Source organism: Pseudopipra pipra, chromosome 4 (genome assembly GCF_036250125.1).
Source record: "Pseudopipra pipra isolate bDixPip1 chromosome 4, bDixPip1.hap1, whole genome shotgun sequence".
Taxonomy (NCBI): Eukaryota; Metazoa; Chordata; class Aves; order Passeriformes; family Pipridae; genus Pseudopipra; species Pseudopipra pipra.
In genome coordinates, this window is record NC_087552.1 from 66,875,611 (window position 1) to 66,897,082 (window position 21,472).

At 41.1% G+C, this 21,472-nt stretch overlaps 1 protein-coding gene across 1 annotated transcript; it reads left to right on the forward strand.

Annotated features, from left to right (window-relative positions):
- Positions 1-10,549: 10,549 nt before the first annotated feature.
- On the forward strand, positions 10,550-18,747 carry TNIP2 (TNFAIP3 interacting protein 2). Its single transcript, XM_064653391.1, has 6 exons — positions 10,550-11,069; positions 13,198-13,503; positions 15,332-15,415; positions 15,937-16,218; positions 16,592-16,711; positions 17,207-18,747. The coding sequence occupies exons 1-6, from the start codon at positions 10,623-10,625 to the stop codon at positions 17,486-17,488; spliced, it is 1,521 nt and encodes a 506-aa protein (XP_064509461.1). The 5' UTR covers positions 10,550-10,622; the 3' UTR covers positions 17,489-18,747.
- The last annotated feature ends 2,725 nt before the right edge of the window (positions 18,748-21,472 follow it).

A 21,472-nucleotide genomic window follows, 5' to 3' on the forward strand; every position in this document is an offset into this window, starting at 1 on the left:
CAATCTGCCAGCCTGATTTCCCAGGCAAAAGATGTGTGAAGGGGGGCTATTCTCAACCCCTTTTGTTACGACCCTCATCACTACAAGCTTCCATAGTGTTGCTGGGTGGGGTTTCTCTGCTTCAGCAAAGGAGGAAATATATGGAAAAATAAGCTTTTTGAACAGTTTGCTCCACAGAAATGGCAGGATGGCTTCTGCATATTAACCCACTACATCACACTTTGGATCACCACCAGCCAAGAGTACGTATTTCACAGAATCATGGAATCATTTAGGTCGAAAAGGACCTTTAAGATCATCAAGTCCAACCATTAACCCATCGCTGCCAAGTCCACCACTAAACCATGTTCCTAAGTGTCACATCTTCTAAATACCTGCAGGGATGGCGACTCCACCACTGCCCTGGGCAGCCTCTTCCAAAGCTTGACAAACCTTTTGGTGAAGAAAGCTTTCCAGACATCCAATCTAAACCTGCCCTGGCACAACTTGCACCAAATACACGTGGGGTGGGTATTTCCCAGTTTGCCTCCATACCAGTTGCTACACGCACATGTCTTCCCATCTTATCTTCTGCAAGAATCAAATAACATCATATTACTTTCAAACAAGTGATGCACATGCCGGGAAAATGAAGTACGTCTCTCACACAAATCTGAAATGAAGAACCATAAATGGCAGAGATTAATTCAAATTACTCAGCGTCATCCTTCAGAAGTAACAGTAATAATACACTTTCGCCACTCCCCATCATAGTGAGCACACTACACTTTGAGACAAGTATCACTTCCCCATTCTGCCACATCTCATGATGTGTTTAGCTAAACCTATCCAGTCTATGAACAAGCCAAATGGGGAATAGTCACTGCAAAGCTGACACTTTCAGAGAGCTGGGGAGAATTATGGACACTATCCATTTCCACACATGGGGAAACCTGTGTACTCAAGGATAGGAACAGAGGGATTTGGAGAGGTTGGCAGGACCCTTCTGCAATATCTCTCCTCATGGATCCTGAAGATTCCAAATTTCTTTGTAAGACTAAAACCATAGCATGACAGATATGGACCAAATCACCACTAGGCTGACTCCTCTGGCAAGGCTTCTAGCATTTGTGCACTAGTGAGGAACAGCCCATGAAATTCCAGGCAGTCCCTGCAGCTCCATACTGAAACAGCAGCATGGGTTCACAAACTGCACAATGAGCAGGGACAGTGCTTCTCTGCCCCACGCAAAGGCATCTCTTCTTTCCAATTGGGCACCTGAAGGAGCATAAGACTCTTAAACTGCTCCCCACACAGAGTAGCCAGGAATCCCCTTTGATCACTGTGGTTCTCAGACAATGCACAGGAGGGTCACTTTCTCAATTCCATTTGCATCTGCCCAAGACTATTAGATCCCTCTTCTGCAATCCCATGTGTAGGCTGCTGCAGGAATAAATACATAGTGATCACCCTAGGGATAACAGCACTTTGAATATCAGAGGAGTTACAGAAAAACCATTGACATGACAGGTATCATGGTTCCCTTGTGGCAAAACCATCCTGTAGTTGTTGTGGAGATATGCTGGTACATTTTGAAGGTGCTGTTCTGGCAGATACTGGTCCCATTTGGCCTATATTGCTCTGCAGGAAATGTTCTTCTGAGAATTTTGCTGAGGTTGGATACATTATTAATAAAGATGGGAAACAGAGGGGCTGGAAAATATCTTTCAAGTGTAATGTTCTGGTATAGATTGATATTAATCCATGGGTGAACCTGGAAAGGGGACAAATTTTCTAACTATTCTAAACATAAATTTTCCTATTAGCAGTAGTCATTAACAAATTCTGATCCTATTAGTATGAGCCATTACATCTAGAAAATTGCCTATTCTTTTACAAAGTCTTTTCAGTATTTTTAGCTCAAGCATTTTGTGCTTCTTCAGCTCATAATCTTTTGATACTATAAGCAACTTTGAACAAATCTCTTGATATCACTGCTTTCAGGTCTCCTCATTCCAAAATAGAGAAAAAAAAAAATTCCTTGCCTGCTTTCATTCTACTAAATGAAAATTGCAAGAGCCATGTAAATGTATCAAATATTTGTATCTTCCCCAACCTCTTTTTGGAATAACACTTCTTGTATGGGGTTTGGTCGGGATGGAGCTAATTTTCTTCACAGCAGCCCCCATGGTGCTGTGTTTTAGATCTGAGACCAAAGCATTGCTGATAACAGAGAAGTGCTTTAGCTGTTGCTGAATTGTGCTTGCACAGCACCAAGGCCTTCTCTGCTTCTCACTCTGCCTCCAGGGAGTAGGCTGGGCATGGGCAGGAGGCTGAGAGAGGGCACAGACAGGACAGCTGACTCCAAATGTCCAAAGAGATTTTCTGTGCTATTCAACATCATGGCCAGCAATAAAACCAGGGGTGGCTGGTGTGTTGAAATGAGTCATTTCTCAGAGGCTGTCTGGCCATCAGGCTGCTGGTTGGAGGTGTTGAGCGATCGCCTTTGTATCACTTGTTTGGTTTCCTTTTCTTTTCTCTGTTATTAAACTGTCCTTAGCTCAGCACACAAGTTTTTCTTGCACAGCAAGAGCAGAGCAATGCCTCTTGCATTTGTGCCACTCCTCTGCTGTGGAGGGAAGGTGTGGATGGGGCAGGGCTCACCAGCCAGCTGGGGTCAACCCATCCCACTCCTCTAGTACCTCTGAAAATAAATAATCCCCAAAGCACAGTTTTATTCTCAACAGCTAATCAATCATTTGTCTACTCTCATTATCACTCAAGTGAACTCCTTCACTTCACTTCCTTTAAGTTTACAAGAAACCTATAATTTTGCCTACAGGAAAGAACCATGAACCAAGAGTCGGATTCATTATCTGGCAAATTCATAGCTTTTCTTTCATTCTGAGACACTTCCTGCAAAGCTCACAGGAAATAAGAGATGGGGGAGATTATGTTTCATTTTTCAAAGCTGTAGGTCAGCTAATGGCCATCACCATTTGATCACCAAAAATACTACAAGAAGTTGTTTTATCTGTAAGTCACAGTACAAACGTGCAAATGTGATACATAGAAGCAAAGTTTGTAGGGAGAATCAGACCAACTAAACCAAGGAAGTAGAGATGATCTCAAAAGGTCTGTTTTTTTTTTCCCCAGCTATATCAGAGGATCCAACAGGAATACTCTCCCTCTAAGCCCTACCTCTCTTGTAACAATATCTCAAAGTTTTTCAGAAGGTGTACTTTCAGTAAATACAAGATCACGACAATATTATAAATAGTTCTCAGAGAAACAGTAATATCTCCAAAGTCAGTTATATGAAAACTGTGACCTGAAGTTCAAAACCAGTGTTTCTGAAACCAGTCCTTTTAAAGGTGTCTGTGTATCTTACCTGCACACACTGGAACTGGAATATCACAATTATACTAAATATGACTTACTTAAGACTAGCCCCAAAACAAGGCAGAAGATTTGAATATTCCAGATAACATTTATTATTTTGTTTATGTAAGGCCTAATATGACTAAATTTCTCACATTGACTTCTAAGCATTTCAGTCATCAGCAGATAAATGTGTCAATTAATGGTCATAATGGGTCATTCTGTCAACCAGCTTGAAGTAAAAACTTCGAGATTTTGTCTTAAAATTAAGTAAGGATAAGCAAAGATTGAGTATAATCTTCATTCCATGAATCAAATACTGAATATTCTGCAGCCTTTTTGCCTTTAAGCCATCTACAGCAATGTCACTGTTGTCAGCAGTGGAAGATTCAAACTAAGGTGCTGTAAGACTTACTCAAAGTCAAGCAGCAAAATCAAGGCAAGAGACACCAGAAATCAGTGTCAATCAGTTCTCAAACTCACTCCATTTAGATGGTGGCCTCTTTATTTATTCAGTTAAATATATTAGTAGTTTTCATCAGAAACTTTAATGAAAACCATACATCTAGGATTCCCTGTGGTCCTTCTTCTACAGCCACCTACCCTAAAATGTACATTAAGCCAGCAACAATCATAACATATTGCGTAAATATAACATAATTAAATGGAGAAAAGATTTAATTTAGAGCTAAAAAGATCTATTCTTGTAGAAACAGGCATATTTCATTGTACCACAAGTGTAAGTTCCAGTGCCACGTGGTAGCTCGTACAAATTCAGCCGTGAAAAAAGCTGCAGTGGCTTTTTTTCAGGAGTTATCACTTTCAAGAAATATGTTATTTTTTCTTATGGTTTCCTGATTTAATCTCCTACAATCCATACACATCTGCATGTTCACATCTGACTCACTTATTGGGCTAGGGCTGAACAGATACTGGTATGCAGACTCCTCAGAAATACTATTTTCCTTCTCCCATTAATTCTGTTTGACTGCAAAAAGTGTCAAAATGCTTGTCAGCTTCAAGTACAATCTATGATAGAGAACATGCTTACCCTTCCTTATAAAAAAATACATTTGAACAAGAGATGAAGTTTTCAGCAGCTGGTATCCATATGGCATTAATTCTTCAGTTTACTAAAAACTACATTAATAACTTGAATTTAAAACTCTGCTGAAAACTGCTTTTCCCTGTCCTGCCAGGGCGATTGATGGATTTTTTGCTTTATAGACAGAGTTTCAGTGGAACATTACCTCTTGTCTCTCAACTGAACACTAATCAGAATTTTGGGAAATGTTGTTATTTCTGTAGAAATGGCAGGGATGTGAGGGAGAAGAGTGAATGGTGGGGTAAGGACACTTCCACTTTCTTTTTCTAGTTACTTAATTCCTCCCAACACTTCTTCAACATTCTACTTAGTCTACTTCTGAGAACTATTTCACCATGTAGTGCCAAGGACACTCTAAGAAGTCTTCAATATTTCTTTTTCTAATTTAGGTAAAGAATTTCTACTCAACTACAATTTCTTTTGAGGTTTCCGATAGTCTTAGGAAATCACCTTTTCCAATCATCCTTTAAAACAAACGTTTAAAATAAAACATATAAATCAGAAATTTATCTAACCAAACTCTAGTGGTCCATTTGCTCTCTAGGTCAGAAAAGCTAAAGATCAGAAATGTGTAAACTCATTTTTTCTAGTTAGAATGAGTAGTCTGCATGAGAGACACCATGGACACTGCTTTAGGAAGTTTAATTACACAACATTAATATATCAAACAAATCCACAAACAATTTGGTTTGTTTCCAGTCTTGCAAGTGAATGCCTATCATTTAGTCATGCTTAATAATTTTACTTTTCCCACTCAAATTAGTCATACTTCTTAATTTTATTTTTCCCCCTCAAATTACTTTAAAACTGCCTGTCCTTCGAGGAAAGATGAATAACAGCAACCAGAAAGCTCAGAGTACTTTATATTAACCAAAGCAGAAAATCCAATCAATATACTGAAACCCAAACAAATCAGTAATATGGATCGGATGTTAAGCATTAGGGGAGTTTTTCCTACAACCCAGAATACAATTTGTCTGCAGCATTTCAAAACATCAGATTTAGGAAAAAAATGTTCTATGACATCTACAAGCCAGCATATCCTGCACTGCTCACCAGGAATAAATAGAGAAAATAATGAATAAATAGAGAAAATAATAAATAAATAGAGAAAATAATAAATAAATAAATAAATAAATAAATAAATAAATAAATAAATAAATAAATAAATAAATAAATAAATAAATAAATAAATAATGGGGAAACCTCAAAGTTTTATACAGTACAAGCTCATAGAACTTGCCTCCTAGTAGGAGTAGTGGCTGTCTAAGCCTGTGAGTATGGAAATGGCCTCAAGCAGTTGGTAACATGTTCAACAGAGGGCTTTGTACATTCCTGTAGATAGAATCACAGCTCAAAAATCAGTGACATCAAGACAGACTTTCCTAAAGGACTGAGCACACTGCTTGAACTTCTCGGATCAAGAGGCAGCAATAGCAACTGAAATGAATTCCACTTTGCAAGGTCAGACCCTGTGAATTGGTACTATTTGCCACGGGCAAACAGAAGAGAAACTGCAAAAAGTAAGAATATCCATGAGAAACTAAAGCAGGGCCTGAAATGGCTGAACACACGGAGGGGATATATAAATACCTGTGAGCCTGCACAGAAAGGTGAACTGCAGCAAAGATCCAAAGTGCTGAGGAGAAACAAGGCATAACAGAAACCTGTTGCCTGGACATACAGACACGAATGGGTCAAGAGACTTGTGAGAGATCCATACAAGCACATATCCAGCTTATCTACCAGCACCTGTAAGGATGAGACTGAATCACCTTAGGCCATATAAATGTGAAAGCACCAATTCTTAGGGAGAAGCACAAGGACTGCTTTGGAGCTGACCAATGTCATGGCTCTTCATTCCAGTTATTTCAGCCTTACTGTGATTAAGAACACGGGTCCTGGGAATCTGCCCTGTGCATCAGATTTGGTATTGACATCCTCCAAAGTTCAAACTGTACCCAAAAAAAAAAAAAAAGTGTGGAAAAACTTACATTAGAAATAAATAAAGCCCAATCTATTTCCCCTAACTACACTAAATATTTTCATGTGTATAAACAGAAAACAAGACTAAAAAAGGAATGTCGTGATCCAAGTCAGAGCCTCCATACGAGAGATGGCTGCCTACGTAAGTCATAGCAATGAGTTCATCGAGTTTTGGGAATCCTGAAAGCCCTCCAGCTAACCTCTCACTGAGTTTGTCATTCCAACTGTAGAACATGCAGAACATTGCATCACCGGAACATCCAACAGGATAATATAGGTAAAGGATGTTTAGCCTTTCCCGCGTAAGAAGTGTAAACACACCTGCAGCTTGTAATTATTGTTAATCTATGAGTCACAGAAGCATCAACACTCATTGCTCCGCAGGAAAATCAGATTTTTGGACACATGTTGAGCTCTCAGGCAGGCATCTCACGTAGCAGTGAGTATATCAGATTATTTCATTACATATTATTTTTTTCCCTTTTGCACTGCACAATCAACAGCAAAGGAAATGTGAACTGTTATTGCTTTTTTCAGCCTACAGCAGCCAGAGGATCACTCACTACTTTGTAATCAGTTCTGCTTAGGTAAAAGAGCTCAAAGACATGTAACACTTCATAAGTGTCATTATGTCATGACTTACTCTCCAGGACAACTAGTGGTGACAAGACCACAGGGTAAACCACAGCTTGATTGGTTGAACATCTGGAGTTCATAAGTAAAAAATATAGTTTCTTACAAATTGAGCAGATGTTACTATTTAGAAAATGACAGACCCCCCCAATATGTTGCACAGCCTTGTTCCACAGAGAATTACACTTTTAGATATAAAGACTCACAATTTGCACTAATGTTACAGAGATAGAACTACTACATTCAGAGGAATTATTCTTTTCAGCTCTACAAATAACTCATGCTTTAAAATGAGATTTTAAATATATCTACATCTATGCACACTTAACCTAATCTAACTATACTGTTCACCATTCTTCCTTCCTGGTTCCCTAAGATCTGCTTCACCTCCTTTTTGTTTCTAGGCAATATCTAAACACTTTCGTTCATATACTGTATGACGTGACTCACACATTATAATAAGTTGTGACGTGCATAGAATTACTTATTCAAAACAACTTTGTTAAGATTTCTTTAACAAAATATTAGGTTAAATTTTTCCCACTTCAGTTTAATATCCTGTTACATCCTATACTGAGAAAGAGTTAAAGTGAACTTCACCTTGTATTTCACGTTGAGACCAGTAGGGTACAGAAAACAAACTTTTTTTTCTTATATGAAGTCATGCAGAGCATACCTGTTGTTTATGCAGTTATTTGCTGACCAGAATTACTGTACTTAATAAGCCTTCATGATTGTCCAAAAGGAAAAAAAAAAAGCACCCACAAGCCTGCTGTTTATCAGCAAACTGGGCGAACAGCACACGAGAGGCAATCCAGGAAAAGCCAGGTACACTACGAAACATGTCTTAAGATGTGACTCATTCTTTGGCACCAGCTTCTTTTACTGAATTCCCAGGAATTCCTCCGCATTTCAGAACTGACAAAAGGAAACAGTCATCTATGGGCATTCCCGAGGACATATGGGATCAGTTTCTTACTCAAGACTTACGCAGGTCAAATTTCCCTGAAGTCAGCGGTGTTTTCCTCAGGGGACTGCTGGTTTTATCCAAAGCACTATTCATGCCAAGTTTTCAGTACTCGGATGCAAAGCTTGATTTTAATACACTGATACAATGCTACAAACATAACTGTATTATAAAGGCTTCTGTTTGGTAGCTCACTGAATTCCGTGATGCTCGGTGTAAGGATATCACTGCCCCAGCTGCAAGCACGGGATTGCCGAGTTTACTTGTAGTTTGCTATTTGGATTGGCAGGAAACCAAATGTTTCTCCATTTACAGGGCTTCATCATGCGTTTCTACAAAATATTTTGACAGTCAGCAAAAGCAATCTTGCTCCAGATTTTTCACTTAGCTCTGACTGTAAGACAATAATGAAAATGTAACACTACAGGTTTTTCCCTTTTCCTACCACTGTACATGAAAACTGTAAAGTGCAGGTATTTTAAAGCAGGAACTTTCTTCACAGCAAAATCAGTGTCTTAAGGTTGTAGAATATAACTCTGAACAAGTAAAAAGTCAAAAATTGTATTGCCTCAACTCCCACACAGATTTTTCACTGTCCTTAATCATGGGTTATTTACATTATTTATTAGATGAAATGGCAGATATGCCAGAGACCTGTACCACAGACAAGTTTTTTACCCTCTTCTGCCATACAGGATCTTCTATGCACATAAAATTCAGTTATATTTTCAGAAATAGCTAAGCTAATGGCCTATTTTGAATCTATTACTTGTAATATTTTGGACAACTTTCTAGCATAATTAAGATGACAAAATAGTGACTTTCCACCTCAAAAAAGTTTAATTGAATCACAGAATAATTCAGGTTGGGAGGAAGCTCAGGAGGTCTGTTGCCCTAACTCCCGCTCAAAGCACTTCCAATGTTTGATTACCCTTAAAAGTTTTCCCTGTACTTGATTGCAACTTATCTCATTTGAATCTGCACCCATGGTCTTCATGAGAGGCTGAAATATTGTGTCTTGTATTTCATATGCACCAGTACCATGAGACTTTTGCTTCATCACCAGCGCAACTGTCTCAACTCTGAAATTCACCAACTTCTCCTTTCTTCACATTCCCATTCCTGTAAATTCTTCCACATAAATTTTTCATTGCTGTATCTTTTTACCCTGACACCTAACACAGGTGGCTACTCTCTATCACATCAACTAAAGTCTTCTCTTTTTGCCCCCTCTACCAGTTGCATGTGGTGATTTTCACTTGCTCTCTATTGGACAGTTGGGCTTCTTGGTCCAGAAACATCTCCTGTGGTTGTGCTGAACCTTGTGCAATAAGGCTGTGTGCACACACAGAGCTCCATGTTGTACACATTTTTATGCACACGCATACATATGCATACAATTAATATTATTACAAGCAATAACCAAATGTAATCTAGGCTTTGTTTTCATACTAGTTTAAGGCTTTTTCCTGCCATGCTGTTCCACCAGAATAGTGACATGGACATAACTAAACCAATCCAAAATATACTCTCAGTCCAGCTTACTGTACTCCCCGTCCTCCTATGAGAAACACCACACCAGCGTGACCTCTCTAACAGCAACATGATTGATTAACAAGTTCTGTCTCTACGCTGCCAATAAAAAAAGTTATCCCCCGCAGGGACAGCCGGTGGGCACCTGTTTGTTCAGTGTCAGGGAGCTGGTTTTGGTCTCATCAGCTCATCCTGAGCACATAAACACTGGCTAATGACATGAATTTTGATGTCCAGAAGATTTTGATCTCTTCGAGGCCTTTCCTAAGAAAGATGCTCCTCCAAATCTGCACAGGCACGCGGCTTTTGAGGAGAGATGTGCTGCTCTGGGTCCGGAGCCACCCCCCTGCCACCGGTGCAGGTTCAACACACACAGAGCATTTCCCGGGCGTTTTTTCTCCCGCTGCTGCCTCAGGATCCGGCGGCAGGGCCAGGGTGGGATGCAGGTGCTCCATCCCGGCCGGCCCCGGGAGGCGGAGCGGGGCGAGGGGCCCGGCCCGGGGCCGCCGCCGGCGGGGAAAGTCCCGTCCCGAGCCGGGAATTCCCGCAGCGGCGCCGGGAGGACGCCGCGCTCCGGGGCTTTCGCAAGGCGGAGCCGGCCCCGTCCTCCAGCTCCCCGAGGGACCCTCGCCCCGCCGGGACCCCCCGCTTCCCCTCCGCGGCCCCGCTCCCCGCCCAGCGCCCCTCCTGCCGCCGCCTCCCCTCATTCCCCCCTCAGCCCGGACTTCCCCCGTCCCCTCGGAGCCTCCCGCTCGCCCCGGGGCTCCTCCCTCGCCCCCAGGTTTCTCCCCCCGCCCCCACTGCCTGTTCTCCCGTTCGGCCCTGCCGGGGTTCCCCGCCTGACGCTGCCCCCGGGGCCGAATCCCGGGCTGGCGGCCGGGGAAAGGGCTCCGTGCCCGCCCGGGGCTCTCCCGGGGGCGGAGCGGCCCCGCCCCGGCCCGGCCGAGCCCTTAAAGGGGAGCGGCCGCGCCTCCTGCGGCGGGGAAGGCGGAAGAGCGGAGAATCTGCTGGCAGGGCCCTGCTCTGCTTGGGGATTTTATGCACCTGTCCGGGTTACTGCTCGCCCTGGAGAAGGAGGAGAAGGGACCTGTCCCGGCCATGTGCTCGGTAAGCGAGGGCGGCAGCACAGACCCCTTCGTAGCCCGCTTCAGGCAGGTGGAGGAGACGCTGGAGAAGCTGCACCGGGAGAACAGGAGCCTGAAGAACAAAGTGCCTCGGTACAACGCGCTCTGCACCCTGTACCACGAGTCCGCGCAGCAGCTGAAGCACCTCCAGCTGCAGCTGGCGGCCAAGGAGGCGACGATCCGGGAGCTGCGGGGCAGCCTGGCCCGGCAGCCGCAGCCCCCGGCGCCGGGAGAGGCGGCGGCGGGCGCGGAGCCGGCCCGCTCGCTGGTGGAGAGCCTGCTGGAGCAGCTGGGACAGGCCCGGGAACAGCTCCGGGACAGCGAGCGGCTCTCGGCGCGGAGGGTGGAAGCGCTGAGCCAGGTAAAGCTTTGGAGCGCAGGGAGGGGCTCCGCGGGAGCGGCGGCGGCATCGCCGCGCAGCTCTCTAGAAAGTGAGGGGTTTAAGCGCAGCAGCGGTGGTGCGGAGCGCAGGATGCGGGGATTCTGCTCCCACACTGCCCGCCCGGGTGATGGGAACAGCTGGGGGCGCGCAAGGGACGCGCCCGGCGCGGCTCAGGAGCACAGACACACGGGGAGTGTTTGCACCCTCGCCTAGCGATGCTGGTGCCTTTTACAGGACTTGCTCCAAAGCAACTCAGCCCTCTGTATTCGACAGTGGCTTCCATTTAGCGTTAAGTTCAAAACCGTAAAATCCTAAAACAAAGACTTAGCGTGGCGTTATAAATCTTCATGCAACTGTTTTCATAAGGAAAAAAAGAAAAATAGTAAAAAACCCTGCCTGAATTTGGAATTCCATATTACTTATAGAAGACTACTTACTGAAAATCATTATCAGATGCAACAGTTTTCTAAGATGATGCCACCAGTTTTTCTATTAGAGTGTAGTTTGTTTTTTTCTTAAAGTGCTCTTATATATTGACATAAAGACAGCATTTTTAAACTTGGAGAAATATCGTCTGACAAGTTTGGATTGTAAGGAAATAGATAGGGAAATCAGTATCTTTTTTGACAGAAAAAAAGTCTCCAAACTGAATCCCTCCCATCCACCACAAGTGCTGTTTTGGTTACTGTCATTAAGACTTTCCTGTGTCCAGTCTGAAATACTCAAAAGAATTTTAAAGCATTTGTTTCCAGATGAAGCTGCATGAAGTAATTTCCAAACTGAGAAACAGTACTCAAAATGGAAATGAGTATTTTTGTCATAAGCACTCTCTTGACCTAATGCTTATACAAAACATTTTCCATATATGACACTCACCTAAAATACATTTTAAAAACTTCATGCTTGGAAATTTGTTATAAGAGATGATCTTATTGACACTTTGCAGACAGATGACAAACCCGTGGTATCTGAACATATTTTGAAGGCTGATGCTGAATATCTTTACCATTTAGCATGGGGCTAAAGAATTTAAATGTCAGTAATAAGAACAAGTGCTATTTCTCTGTGTTAGACGTTAAGATTTATTTCTTGAAAGAATAAAATTTTATGCCCAATCAGAACACTGAAATAACTGACACTGAAAATAATAACTGGAATGGTAGAGTCAAGTTTGTAGCTGTCTCACGGTCTGTGCTGGCATCCAGAGCATCCTTGGTTCTGGAGGAGCAGTGCTGCTGAGGTTTCTGTTACCAGCATCTGCTACTTCTTGAGGGTATAGAGCACAAGTTTTTTGACAAAGTCAGGACTGGTGTATTTCAGGTGCATGGAACTACAGGTGGTTTGCCCCAGTCAGCAAGCAAACCTCTTCCTTCTCAAAACACCTGTAGAGGTGTTACCTTAATGCAGTGTGGATGCAGAGCTTCCAAACCAACAAGAACGTGCAGCAACAAGATACAGGGTTGTTTCCTAAGGGTGTGTCAGACCCCCTCACCTACCTTGGAGAGTCAGCTATGGCCAAACTAGAGCCATTGCTGCCCCACAGATTTTGTTTGCTTGTCCTTACCTTACTGTTCCCACCCTTTCTTAGGTGGGGAAAGTTGCCCTGTGTGCTACCTCTGCTTTATCCTTGTGACAGTGCCAGGCAGTGAATGCACTGCATTGGGTTTTGATAAGATGACTTTACAGTTCCACTTTTTTTTTTTTTTTGAGGAAAATCTCTACTATCTGGTAATTTAGAGTGCAGGACCTGTAAGCATTTCTCAGTCTCCATAGTTACTCCTTTTAAAATACTTTGTTTCTTGTAAGTTCCATCTTCAATTTGTTGCTAAATTCATAAATATTTCCTGAATTTTGCTGCTTGTTCCTCCATTCTACAGACTAGAAAGTACTCGTATAGTTGCCCAAGAAGATTTTGACTGTGTGATCTGTCAGTTCCAAGGTCCTGTAATTATATAGAGATGAACTGGATTTTTTTTAGTTTTTAGGTACTTTGCAGTGAGTATAGGAGCAATATGGAATAACTGCAACAGGGAATTCAGTCTTAGACATATTTTGGCTTTTGAGTTTACTTTGCTTTTAAGTAACTTCCCCTCCCCCTTCTGTTTAGGAAGTACAGAAGTTGAATCAGCAGCTAGAGGAGAAAAATGGAGAGATACAGCAGATGATAAATCAACCTCCATATGAAAAGGAGAGAGAAATCTTACGACTGCAGAAGACCTTGGCAGAGAAGGAGAAGGCTCAAGCCACCAGTGATGTTTTGTGCCGTTCACTCACCGATGAAACTCACCAACTTCAACGCAAATTAGCATCCACAGCAGAAATGTGTCAACATCTGGCAAAGTGTCTAGAAGAGAAGCAAAGAAAAGAGAAGAGGAATTCAGATGACCAGATACCTACTGAAAGATCTAATCAGGTATTCTTATAGCTACTACTAAGTGTCTTTAAAGTCTTATTAGCTTCTGTGGTGTTAATTACAATATGATAGTTGTAACTGAGGAACGGTGAGGTACATCCCTTTGAACAATTTCATGTAGGGTGTAAAGACTACCCTGGCAAGCTCTAAATAATTCCAAGTACCAAAAGTTTAGGACGGAAGCAGCTATCACTTTAACTTTGGCTATTTCATCTCATCATTGGATGCTTTTTTTGGGGAGAAGAAGAACTTGAAAGGTTCCTTCGACCTCAGCAATTCCACAACTACAATTCTTCTCTCCATATATAGGAGACAGTACCTTTCTTATACCACCCTGTGCTTCTGTGCAGCACTAGATGGTGCTGTGTTTTTGTAGGTGATCTCTCCTGATTGCCTATTTAAGTATCAAAATCACAAAACAAAATAGAGATATTTCAAAGTAGTATTTATATTAAGAACTCTAGAGCACGTGGTTTTCTCAGATCAGGATTTGGCTTTGCACATGTAGTACAGACCTACAGAAAGTTGGTTAGGGAAGAATGAGTCAAGGTGTCTTACCTTTTTTTGGGTTTTTTTGGCTGTGGGATTCCCCCTGGCATCCCACTGCAAGGCCATGTTTCTCTCCAGGAGAGATGTTTAGAAAAAACGCTTCACAATAGGACGGTGGCAGAAACACTACTGTGGAGAACCAACACCTGGATTTTGGTGTACTTTGCTAATGGCTCTCTGGCTTCGCCACATCATCACCTCAGCTGAAGCTTTTCAGTGTAGGGTAGAGGCAGATCCCGTTGTTCTGTTGCTCCAGAAGTCCTGATGGCTTAGAGTCTTTAGGTAATTCATTATAACACCACAAGGAAATAACATTAGCAGTGCTGCCTCAAATAACTGGTTAGAGTGTTAAGTAGGGTGCTACAGCCAGTTCTCACAGAAAAGAATAATTCTGTCTCATGCTCTTTCTCCTCTGTGTTGGTACTGCTTTTTTTCATATGACCACTTATCTGTGCTGACGTGCTCATGTCTACTCTGTAAAACTTCCCAGCAGTGTTTCCAAAGAAAACTTACTCATGTTAAAGTTACCTGTAAGAAATAGTTAGAGGTTGAGTAGATACAAGAAAAAAGGACTTTGTAAAGGACTCGAAACATTTGGTATTTTTGAGGAAAATTTACACGTATTTTACATGTAATTGATAGACAGGAAACTTGATTGACTTTGATATATGTAATAAGTAGCTAACCTTGTACAGCGGGGACTTCCCTGTTGAAGAGGAGAAATTTCAGATGCCACTACTAGCTGATTCTAGGGAATTTTGCACAAAAGTGTTCTATATTACTCATGTACACCGGGGTTTTTTTAAGCAGATGTCACAACTATAAAAAAGAGGTATCATTTTAGTCAATTATTTAGCAAGCAGGGTTTTTTCCCCTCAGTAATTTCTTCCTAGTACTGGCCAAAATTGACAGTAATAACAAAGCGAGATGAAGGCATATCTCTGCCTTTGTCATGCATTCTGCCCCTCCAGACAAGTGGTTTTCCAAGGAATTTTTTGTAACCTGCTAAGCTCTGTTGTCACCAGGTCTGTTTAAAAGCAGTACCAAGTGGTAAAAACCTTAGTACAGTTTTGCTTTACTTATTAATAATAAAAGCTGTAGGCTATACTATTAATATTTAGAAACACACTATATAGAAATAAATAGATCATTATTTCATTGATAGCAAATAGTTTTAGAGGAATTTAAAGAAAAAGGTTACTTCCAGTTTAACAGCATAGCCAAATAGCATCTGAGATTTTTATGTCCAAGTAACACTTACCTTATCTGCAAATTACAGGTTTTAGACAATGAAACTTCACTTCAAGCTCTTATCTGCAACCTACAAGATGAAAACAGGATGTTAAAACAAAAAGTGGCTCACGTGAGTACTTTCATTTTGTTTAAGAGTTGATCAATTATTTTGAATTACAGTAAACTTGGGACAAGGCCTGGTTAATCTAATTAAATGTAAGGCAATTCTTCTTAGTCCTTTCAACATAGTTTTTGTTCCCTTAGCCAAGAACAACTTCTTATGTTATTTTCAACGTATTGGGTTTTGTTGTTAAAAATACAGTGCAGAAGATTTTTGTGTTCCTTCCATGCATCAGTATTGCACTCCAGGAGAACAGCACTAGGACCAAGGTGACCACCAACCCCTTCCATTCCACATTATTTAATACTGTCCCTTTGGACTGGGAGAGGGGAAAGGCTGCCTGTGAAGAGTCTGCCTTACAGCGTGGTAACTCCTGCTCTCCTGCACAGTGGTTTATCCCCACTCAGTGGTCGGGTCAGCATGTTAGATTATCTTTTAGAGAATTTTGGTCCTGCACATAAAGACAGTTTGTGAAAGCTTGGAAGTTTTTGTCTTCCTGTTCTTCATGTCTCTCCTGGTTAAACTTTCAGGTGGAAGATCTGAATGCAAAATGGCAGAAGTACGATGCGAGTAGGGATGAGTATGTGAAGCGACTCCACGTGCAGCTGAAAGAGATGAAGACACAACTGGAGCAGCAGCATGGCCTGACTTCAGCACAGACTAATTCTGACCTGATGCACAAGGAGATATTCCGGCTAAACAAGCTCCTGGAAGAAAAAATGAATGAATGCATAAAAACAAAGAGAGAACTAGAAGACATGAAGAAGGCTAGCGAAGGAGATAACGAGCGCATACAAATGCTGGAGCAACAGGTCATTAAATTTCTTTTTCCTAGAAGTAGGAATTCCTAGTTTCTTCCTAGACCACTGAAGTTCAAGGGGAAAAAATGAATTTATTTTTTGGACATTTGCCACTTGTCTTTCCACATTTGGCTATACAGACATTTAACAACACAGATTTAAAGGAAACTTGCTACTTAAAACAACTGCGTGTGGTTCTGCTGGCCTTAATACAAAATATGAAAGACTGTAAAAGAAATACAAGTACCTGTGAAGTACAGATATGATAGAGAAGATAATGTTGAGATTCTGGGAATAAGTAACAAAGGAATCACAGCCTCAGCTTTTCAGTCTCATCCACAAATGCTCTAACTTAACAAACATTAACATAATAATTCTTTTTCAGGTCCTCGTTTATAAAGACGATTTCACATCGGAGAGATCAGACAGAGAACGAGCACAGAGCAAAATACAAGAACTTCAGGCAGAAGTTGCATGTTTGCAACACCAGCTAGCAAGAAGACAGGTAAGAAAGCAGCATGCTACTTTTTCAACTAAAGCATGTCAACAGTATTCTAGATTAAAATATACTTTTAAATATATTTTAAAAAAATTTTAGTACTTCTAAAACCATTTCAGCTCAGTGCAGCTGTCAAAAACTTACATTATTTCATAGTCAGTTCTAGTAGATGCTTCCCAGTACAGATGTAATATCCCTTTCCAGTCTATTTTCCTTCCTATTTTTGGATCAACATAGTAAGGGTGAATTCTTGGAATGAAGAGGACAGCTGTGACTCTTGTAACAGTGGCATTTTTAAAGTAGCATGCTGGCTGTGTTCTGATATTTCTACAAACCTTCTTTATAACTATATTAAGAACACTGCAAAACCTGATTAATAATTTATTTACAAATATCTGATAAATACTTGAGCAGTGTTTCAGATAAAGGTGATAAAATATCACCTGTTAAAGAATATCTTTTTATTGCATCATTTTCAAGAGCTCTTCTTTCTCTTTCTAGGACTCAAGAGACACAAGTAGTCATTTCAGAGTTCACGCTGGTAAACAAAATCATCTGTACCTACAGACGAATGTGGAACACCTACAGGGCAACAGCCCAGGCCAAACAGGCACGAGAAGAACACCTTCCCAGTCTGAACAAGCTTCTCCTCCTGCGGACAATGGAAACTCGGGATCCGAAGGCAGGGCACAGGGTGAACTCAGATGCCCTCATTGCATGAGGTTTTTCAGGGATGAACTCAGTGATGAATTCCTCAAGCACGTTGCTGAATGTTGTCAGTGACCACGGGATATGAGGGGTGTAAGTCAATCACTACTTTATAGACATAAAACTTGGCTCTATACATATCTCCTACAGTCCTAAACAAGAGTAATTCGAATGGAGAGCTCTTGGGAATTAGGAGAATGAACAATATCTACCTCTTGCTTAATTTCACCTTCTCTTGGACTGTATGAAAGGCCTCAAGAGAAAGCAAAGTGTTTTTCTGAAAAATTATTTTTGACAGCTACAAAGAAGAAGGCAAGCATAATGCAAATTCTACTACAACTAAACTGAAACCTACGGTGGTAGTTCAGCTTCAGAGTGCAGCTTGACTTGTATTTGGGTCTAATTCTCTACCACAGTCTGACAGCTTGTGAAAAAAGTTACTGAACTTGAAATTTTCCTCTTCTTTCAAAAATTGCAGGCTGAAGAACAGGGAGGAACATTTTGACAAAAGATAGGAAAAATCTTACTGTGCTTTATCTGGATTAAAAGCGAAAGTATTTTCTGGTCTATTGATGCTGAACTTTCAGATGTATCATCTGAAAATCCTTGTGTTTAACTGAAATCAGAAGAGAAAAAAAAAACATTAAAGGGCTGGTTATTGACTAAAACTAGCCTGTCTTTTTGCACAGAGACAAGGTACAGGGATATTTATATTTTCTGTGCCATAAGTAACTATGTTACAGATTTGTAAATGTGTATTTGTGTAATTATTGATTATATTCCTATTTTACCTAAGGATTATTTTTATAATAAAAGTGATCGTGCAGTTGCTTTACTACATTAGTAAGGGGGTTGAAAATCTCCCTTTCAGTGTAAGTATTTAAATGTGAAATAGTCCCAGTGGCTATACTAAGGGCTAATTAAATGTCACTGCTTCAGATATGACTTATTTCATTACTTCAGTGATAACCAGCTTCTCAGACTATTTTCAAATATGTTGAAAAAAAAATCACTCACCTCTGAGCAGAAGAATGACCTTTCAGAGGCAAAGGAATGCGTTTAATGCCCTACCTTGCCACACATCTATGACTATGCCAACGCTGCCTTAAATTTCTTCTTGTCTGCACTGGAGAGAACTTCAACAAATAGCAGGGGACTGCTTTGAGAAGAAGTATCTGAAATTAAAGTTTACAGACATAAGAGCGCCACAGTTTTTCCCAGCCTTGGCTCCAGGTGTTTCTCACTGTGCAAGAGTTGGGGTTAAGGATGGGATACAAAGTAAAGGTCTGCTGCAACCATGACACTTCATAATTAAAGAAAACAGTCCTGTCTTCTGCTTTGCTTTGTTCCCTGTTCTACACTTTAGGAGCATTGTGGGTATTTTTCTGGATATTTCCTTTTCAGTGGTTTATGCCACTGTTGCCTTAGGTGGGATAATACCAAAAAAGATGGCTGGGCCATTGCACTTGCATGCTGCATGCAATGGTTATTATTAATCTAATCTACAACTGCTTGCAAATCTGTAATTGATTACTAGCTTGTTTTAACCAACACATCTACAAACATGCAGAAATTTTTATTTTTTCCTTTTTTTAGTGACTATTTTTACATTGCCTTTTAAGGTCCTAAGAGATCAGATGCAGCCCACAGAATATAAACTGAGAAACACGATTAAACTTCCTGTGGCATAAACTAATCTTACTTTTTCTGACTGGTCTCATTAAACAAGCCTGGTTTACAGCTTCAGTATACATCAATATGATATTGCCAGTGATTGATACAGCAGAATAGGGACTTGATTTTTTTATTGATTCAGCCCATAAGGCAGTTAAAAAACAAAATCAACAGTAAAGCAAGTAAAATCTTGGCAGTGTCTGTTTTTAATTGCAGAGATGATGACTGCTTTAATATACATCAGAAGGTCAAGTCTCCTATAGGTTTCCACTCATGTTAATCCCTGCTGGTAGAGTTGGACAGACTGACCTACAACTATTAGAAATAGATGCAAGAATTAGAGACAAGAATCTGCAGTACAAAGAAAATAATAGTACATATTTTTTTGGATTTAAGTTCTGTGAATTAGTCCCCAGTCAAAGCAGAGGTTATTTTCATACTAATCCTGGGAAGGGAGGGCACTTCAGTGCTGGGAAGCTGGATATACCAACAGCAAGGACAACACTGGACCAACAAACACAAACAAGTGAAGTAATAGATCAAGCACAGATTACAGCTACCACCTAAAGCAATAAATGCTGCAATAAATGATGACTGGAATTTGAGTACCTGGGGCAAAAATCTAGGACAGACCTGTTGGTTTTCTGTACAAAGTTACCTCCCTTCAGAGCTGTTTTACTTTATAATTTTCTACTGAGGGGTTTTTTTTCTTTCTGGCTGGTAAAAAGCCTTAACTATTTCTTTCTTGTTTTGGCTTAACCAAGAAAACAGTTACACTGTGAAGAACTACCAATGTCTAACATGCAAATGTTTGCTTCAGATGATAGGGCATAAACTATTGCTCCTAAGAAAAGTTGTCTGTTATGCAGTGCTTTGACTTTTATGCCAAATTGCCTGGTAGATCTCTTGAAGAAACACTAGAAAGTCTTGCCCCCTCCTCACCAGGCGAAGCACACACACCAAGGCATCCCCAGCAACTGCCACCATGACCTACATTCACAAATCATATTCCTCAGCTTTCACACTAGAATGCATAAAACCTGTCAGCTCCACTGCCCCAACACTGAAATGAAAGCAGCCATGAGTTTCCAGCATTTTTGAACCCTTTAAATTAAGGAAAGCTCCTTCTGGCCTCACACTGGTATTCTCTGCCTGTTGGACGGTCACCCAAGTAGTGTGTCTTTCTTGGTCAAATGGTAAGAACAACCCAACTTCTTTCCTAAAAGAAAGCAATAAAGGCACAGTGAGTAAGAAAGTAACTGCATACAGTGAAAGGAACTTCAGCAGCATAAACTTTGTGAACTTTCATTATCCATTTTTACTACACTGGTTCACAGAAACACACATCATCTGTAAAACTGCAGAGACACGTCCTCACACAAGAGACTTCTGAAATCATACAGAAAAGCTATATGACCAAATGGGACTCGGTTCCTTATTTGCTGTATCAGTAACAGAAGGCATCCAAGAGAAATGAACCCTGTTTTCGGGGAAAGTTAATGCCCACTTAGGCTTCCATAAATCTCTCATTCAGGTGACCAATGCCTGTACTGCCGAGGCATGCCAGTGCTAGAAGACTGACAGAGGTCCAGGACTGCAAGGCCAGGGAGGCTGAGAGCAGGCAAGATAACTGTCTCTGCTGGGAGCTGTAGGAATATGTCAGCATATTAAGAGCTGCCAAGATGGCTTTGTCGAATTACCTTGATGATTAGTCCATCCCTTCCCCTAAAATTTCTCCTTCAGTAAATGACCTTCTCTCAGTTTTGCTCTACAAATCAACTTGAGTTGAGGCCCAGGGCAACTCAGAGCTCCTGAGCAGCTGTCTCACCTCACCAGCAATGAGGTTTTCAGACTGCATAACCTCCAGTTGCTGGTCCTCATTTCTCATGTACCTAATTAGAATGTATTTTGCTCGGGATTTTAAAGTAAATGCTGTTTACTAATAACCATGCTGGTTGTCATGCAGAAGTAGGCCCGTAGCACACAATCACGACAGCAGCTGTAGGCAACACTGACTCACTTAGAAAACTTAACTTAGAAAACACAACCACAAAAAGCCTCAGACGTTGGTCTCTACCCCAAAAGCCCAAGGGAGAAAAGATCAACAATAGTGCTGTATCCTGCAGCATGGGCAGCACCGAGCCTAAAAAGCTTCTCAAATAACCTGCAACTTCTAAGGCAATGTCTGCTTCCCCCTCCAATGATTTAGGACATCATGTCTTTTAAAACAAGCTTTAAATGATGCCTAAAGATTAAGTGCTCACTAATAATAAAACTGACTACAAGAATAAAATTTATTCAAGAAGCAGATACCTATGCTCTATGATTTTTTTAAAACTTCCATTTCCTGTGGCTTTGCTGCATGTGTATATATAGAAAGCAAGG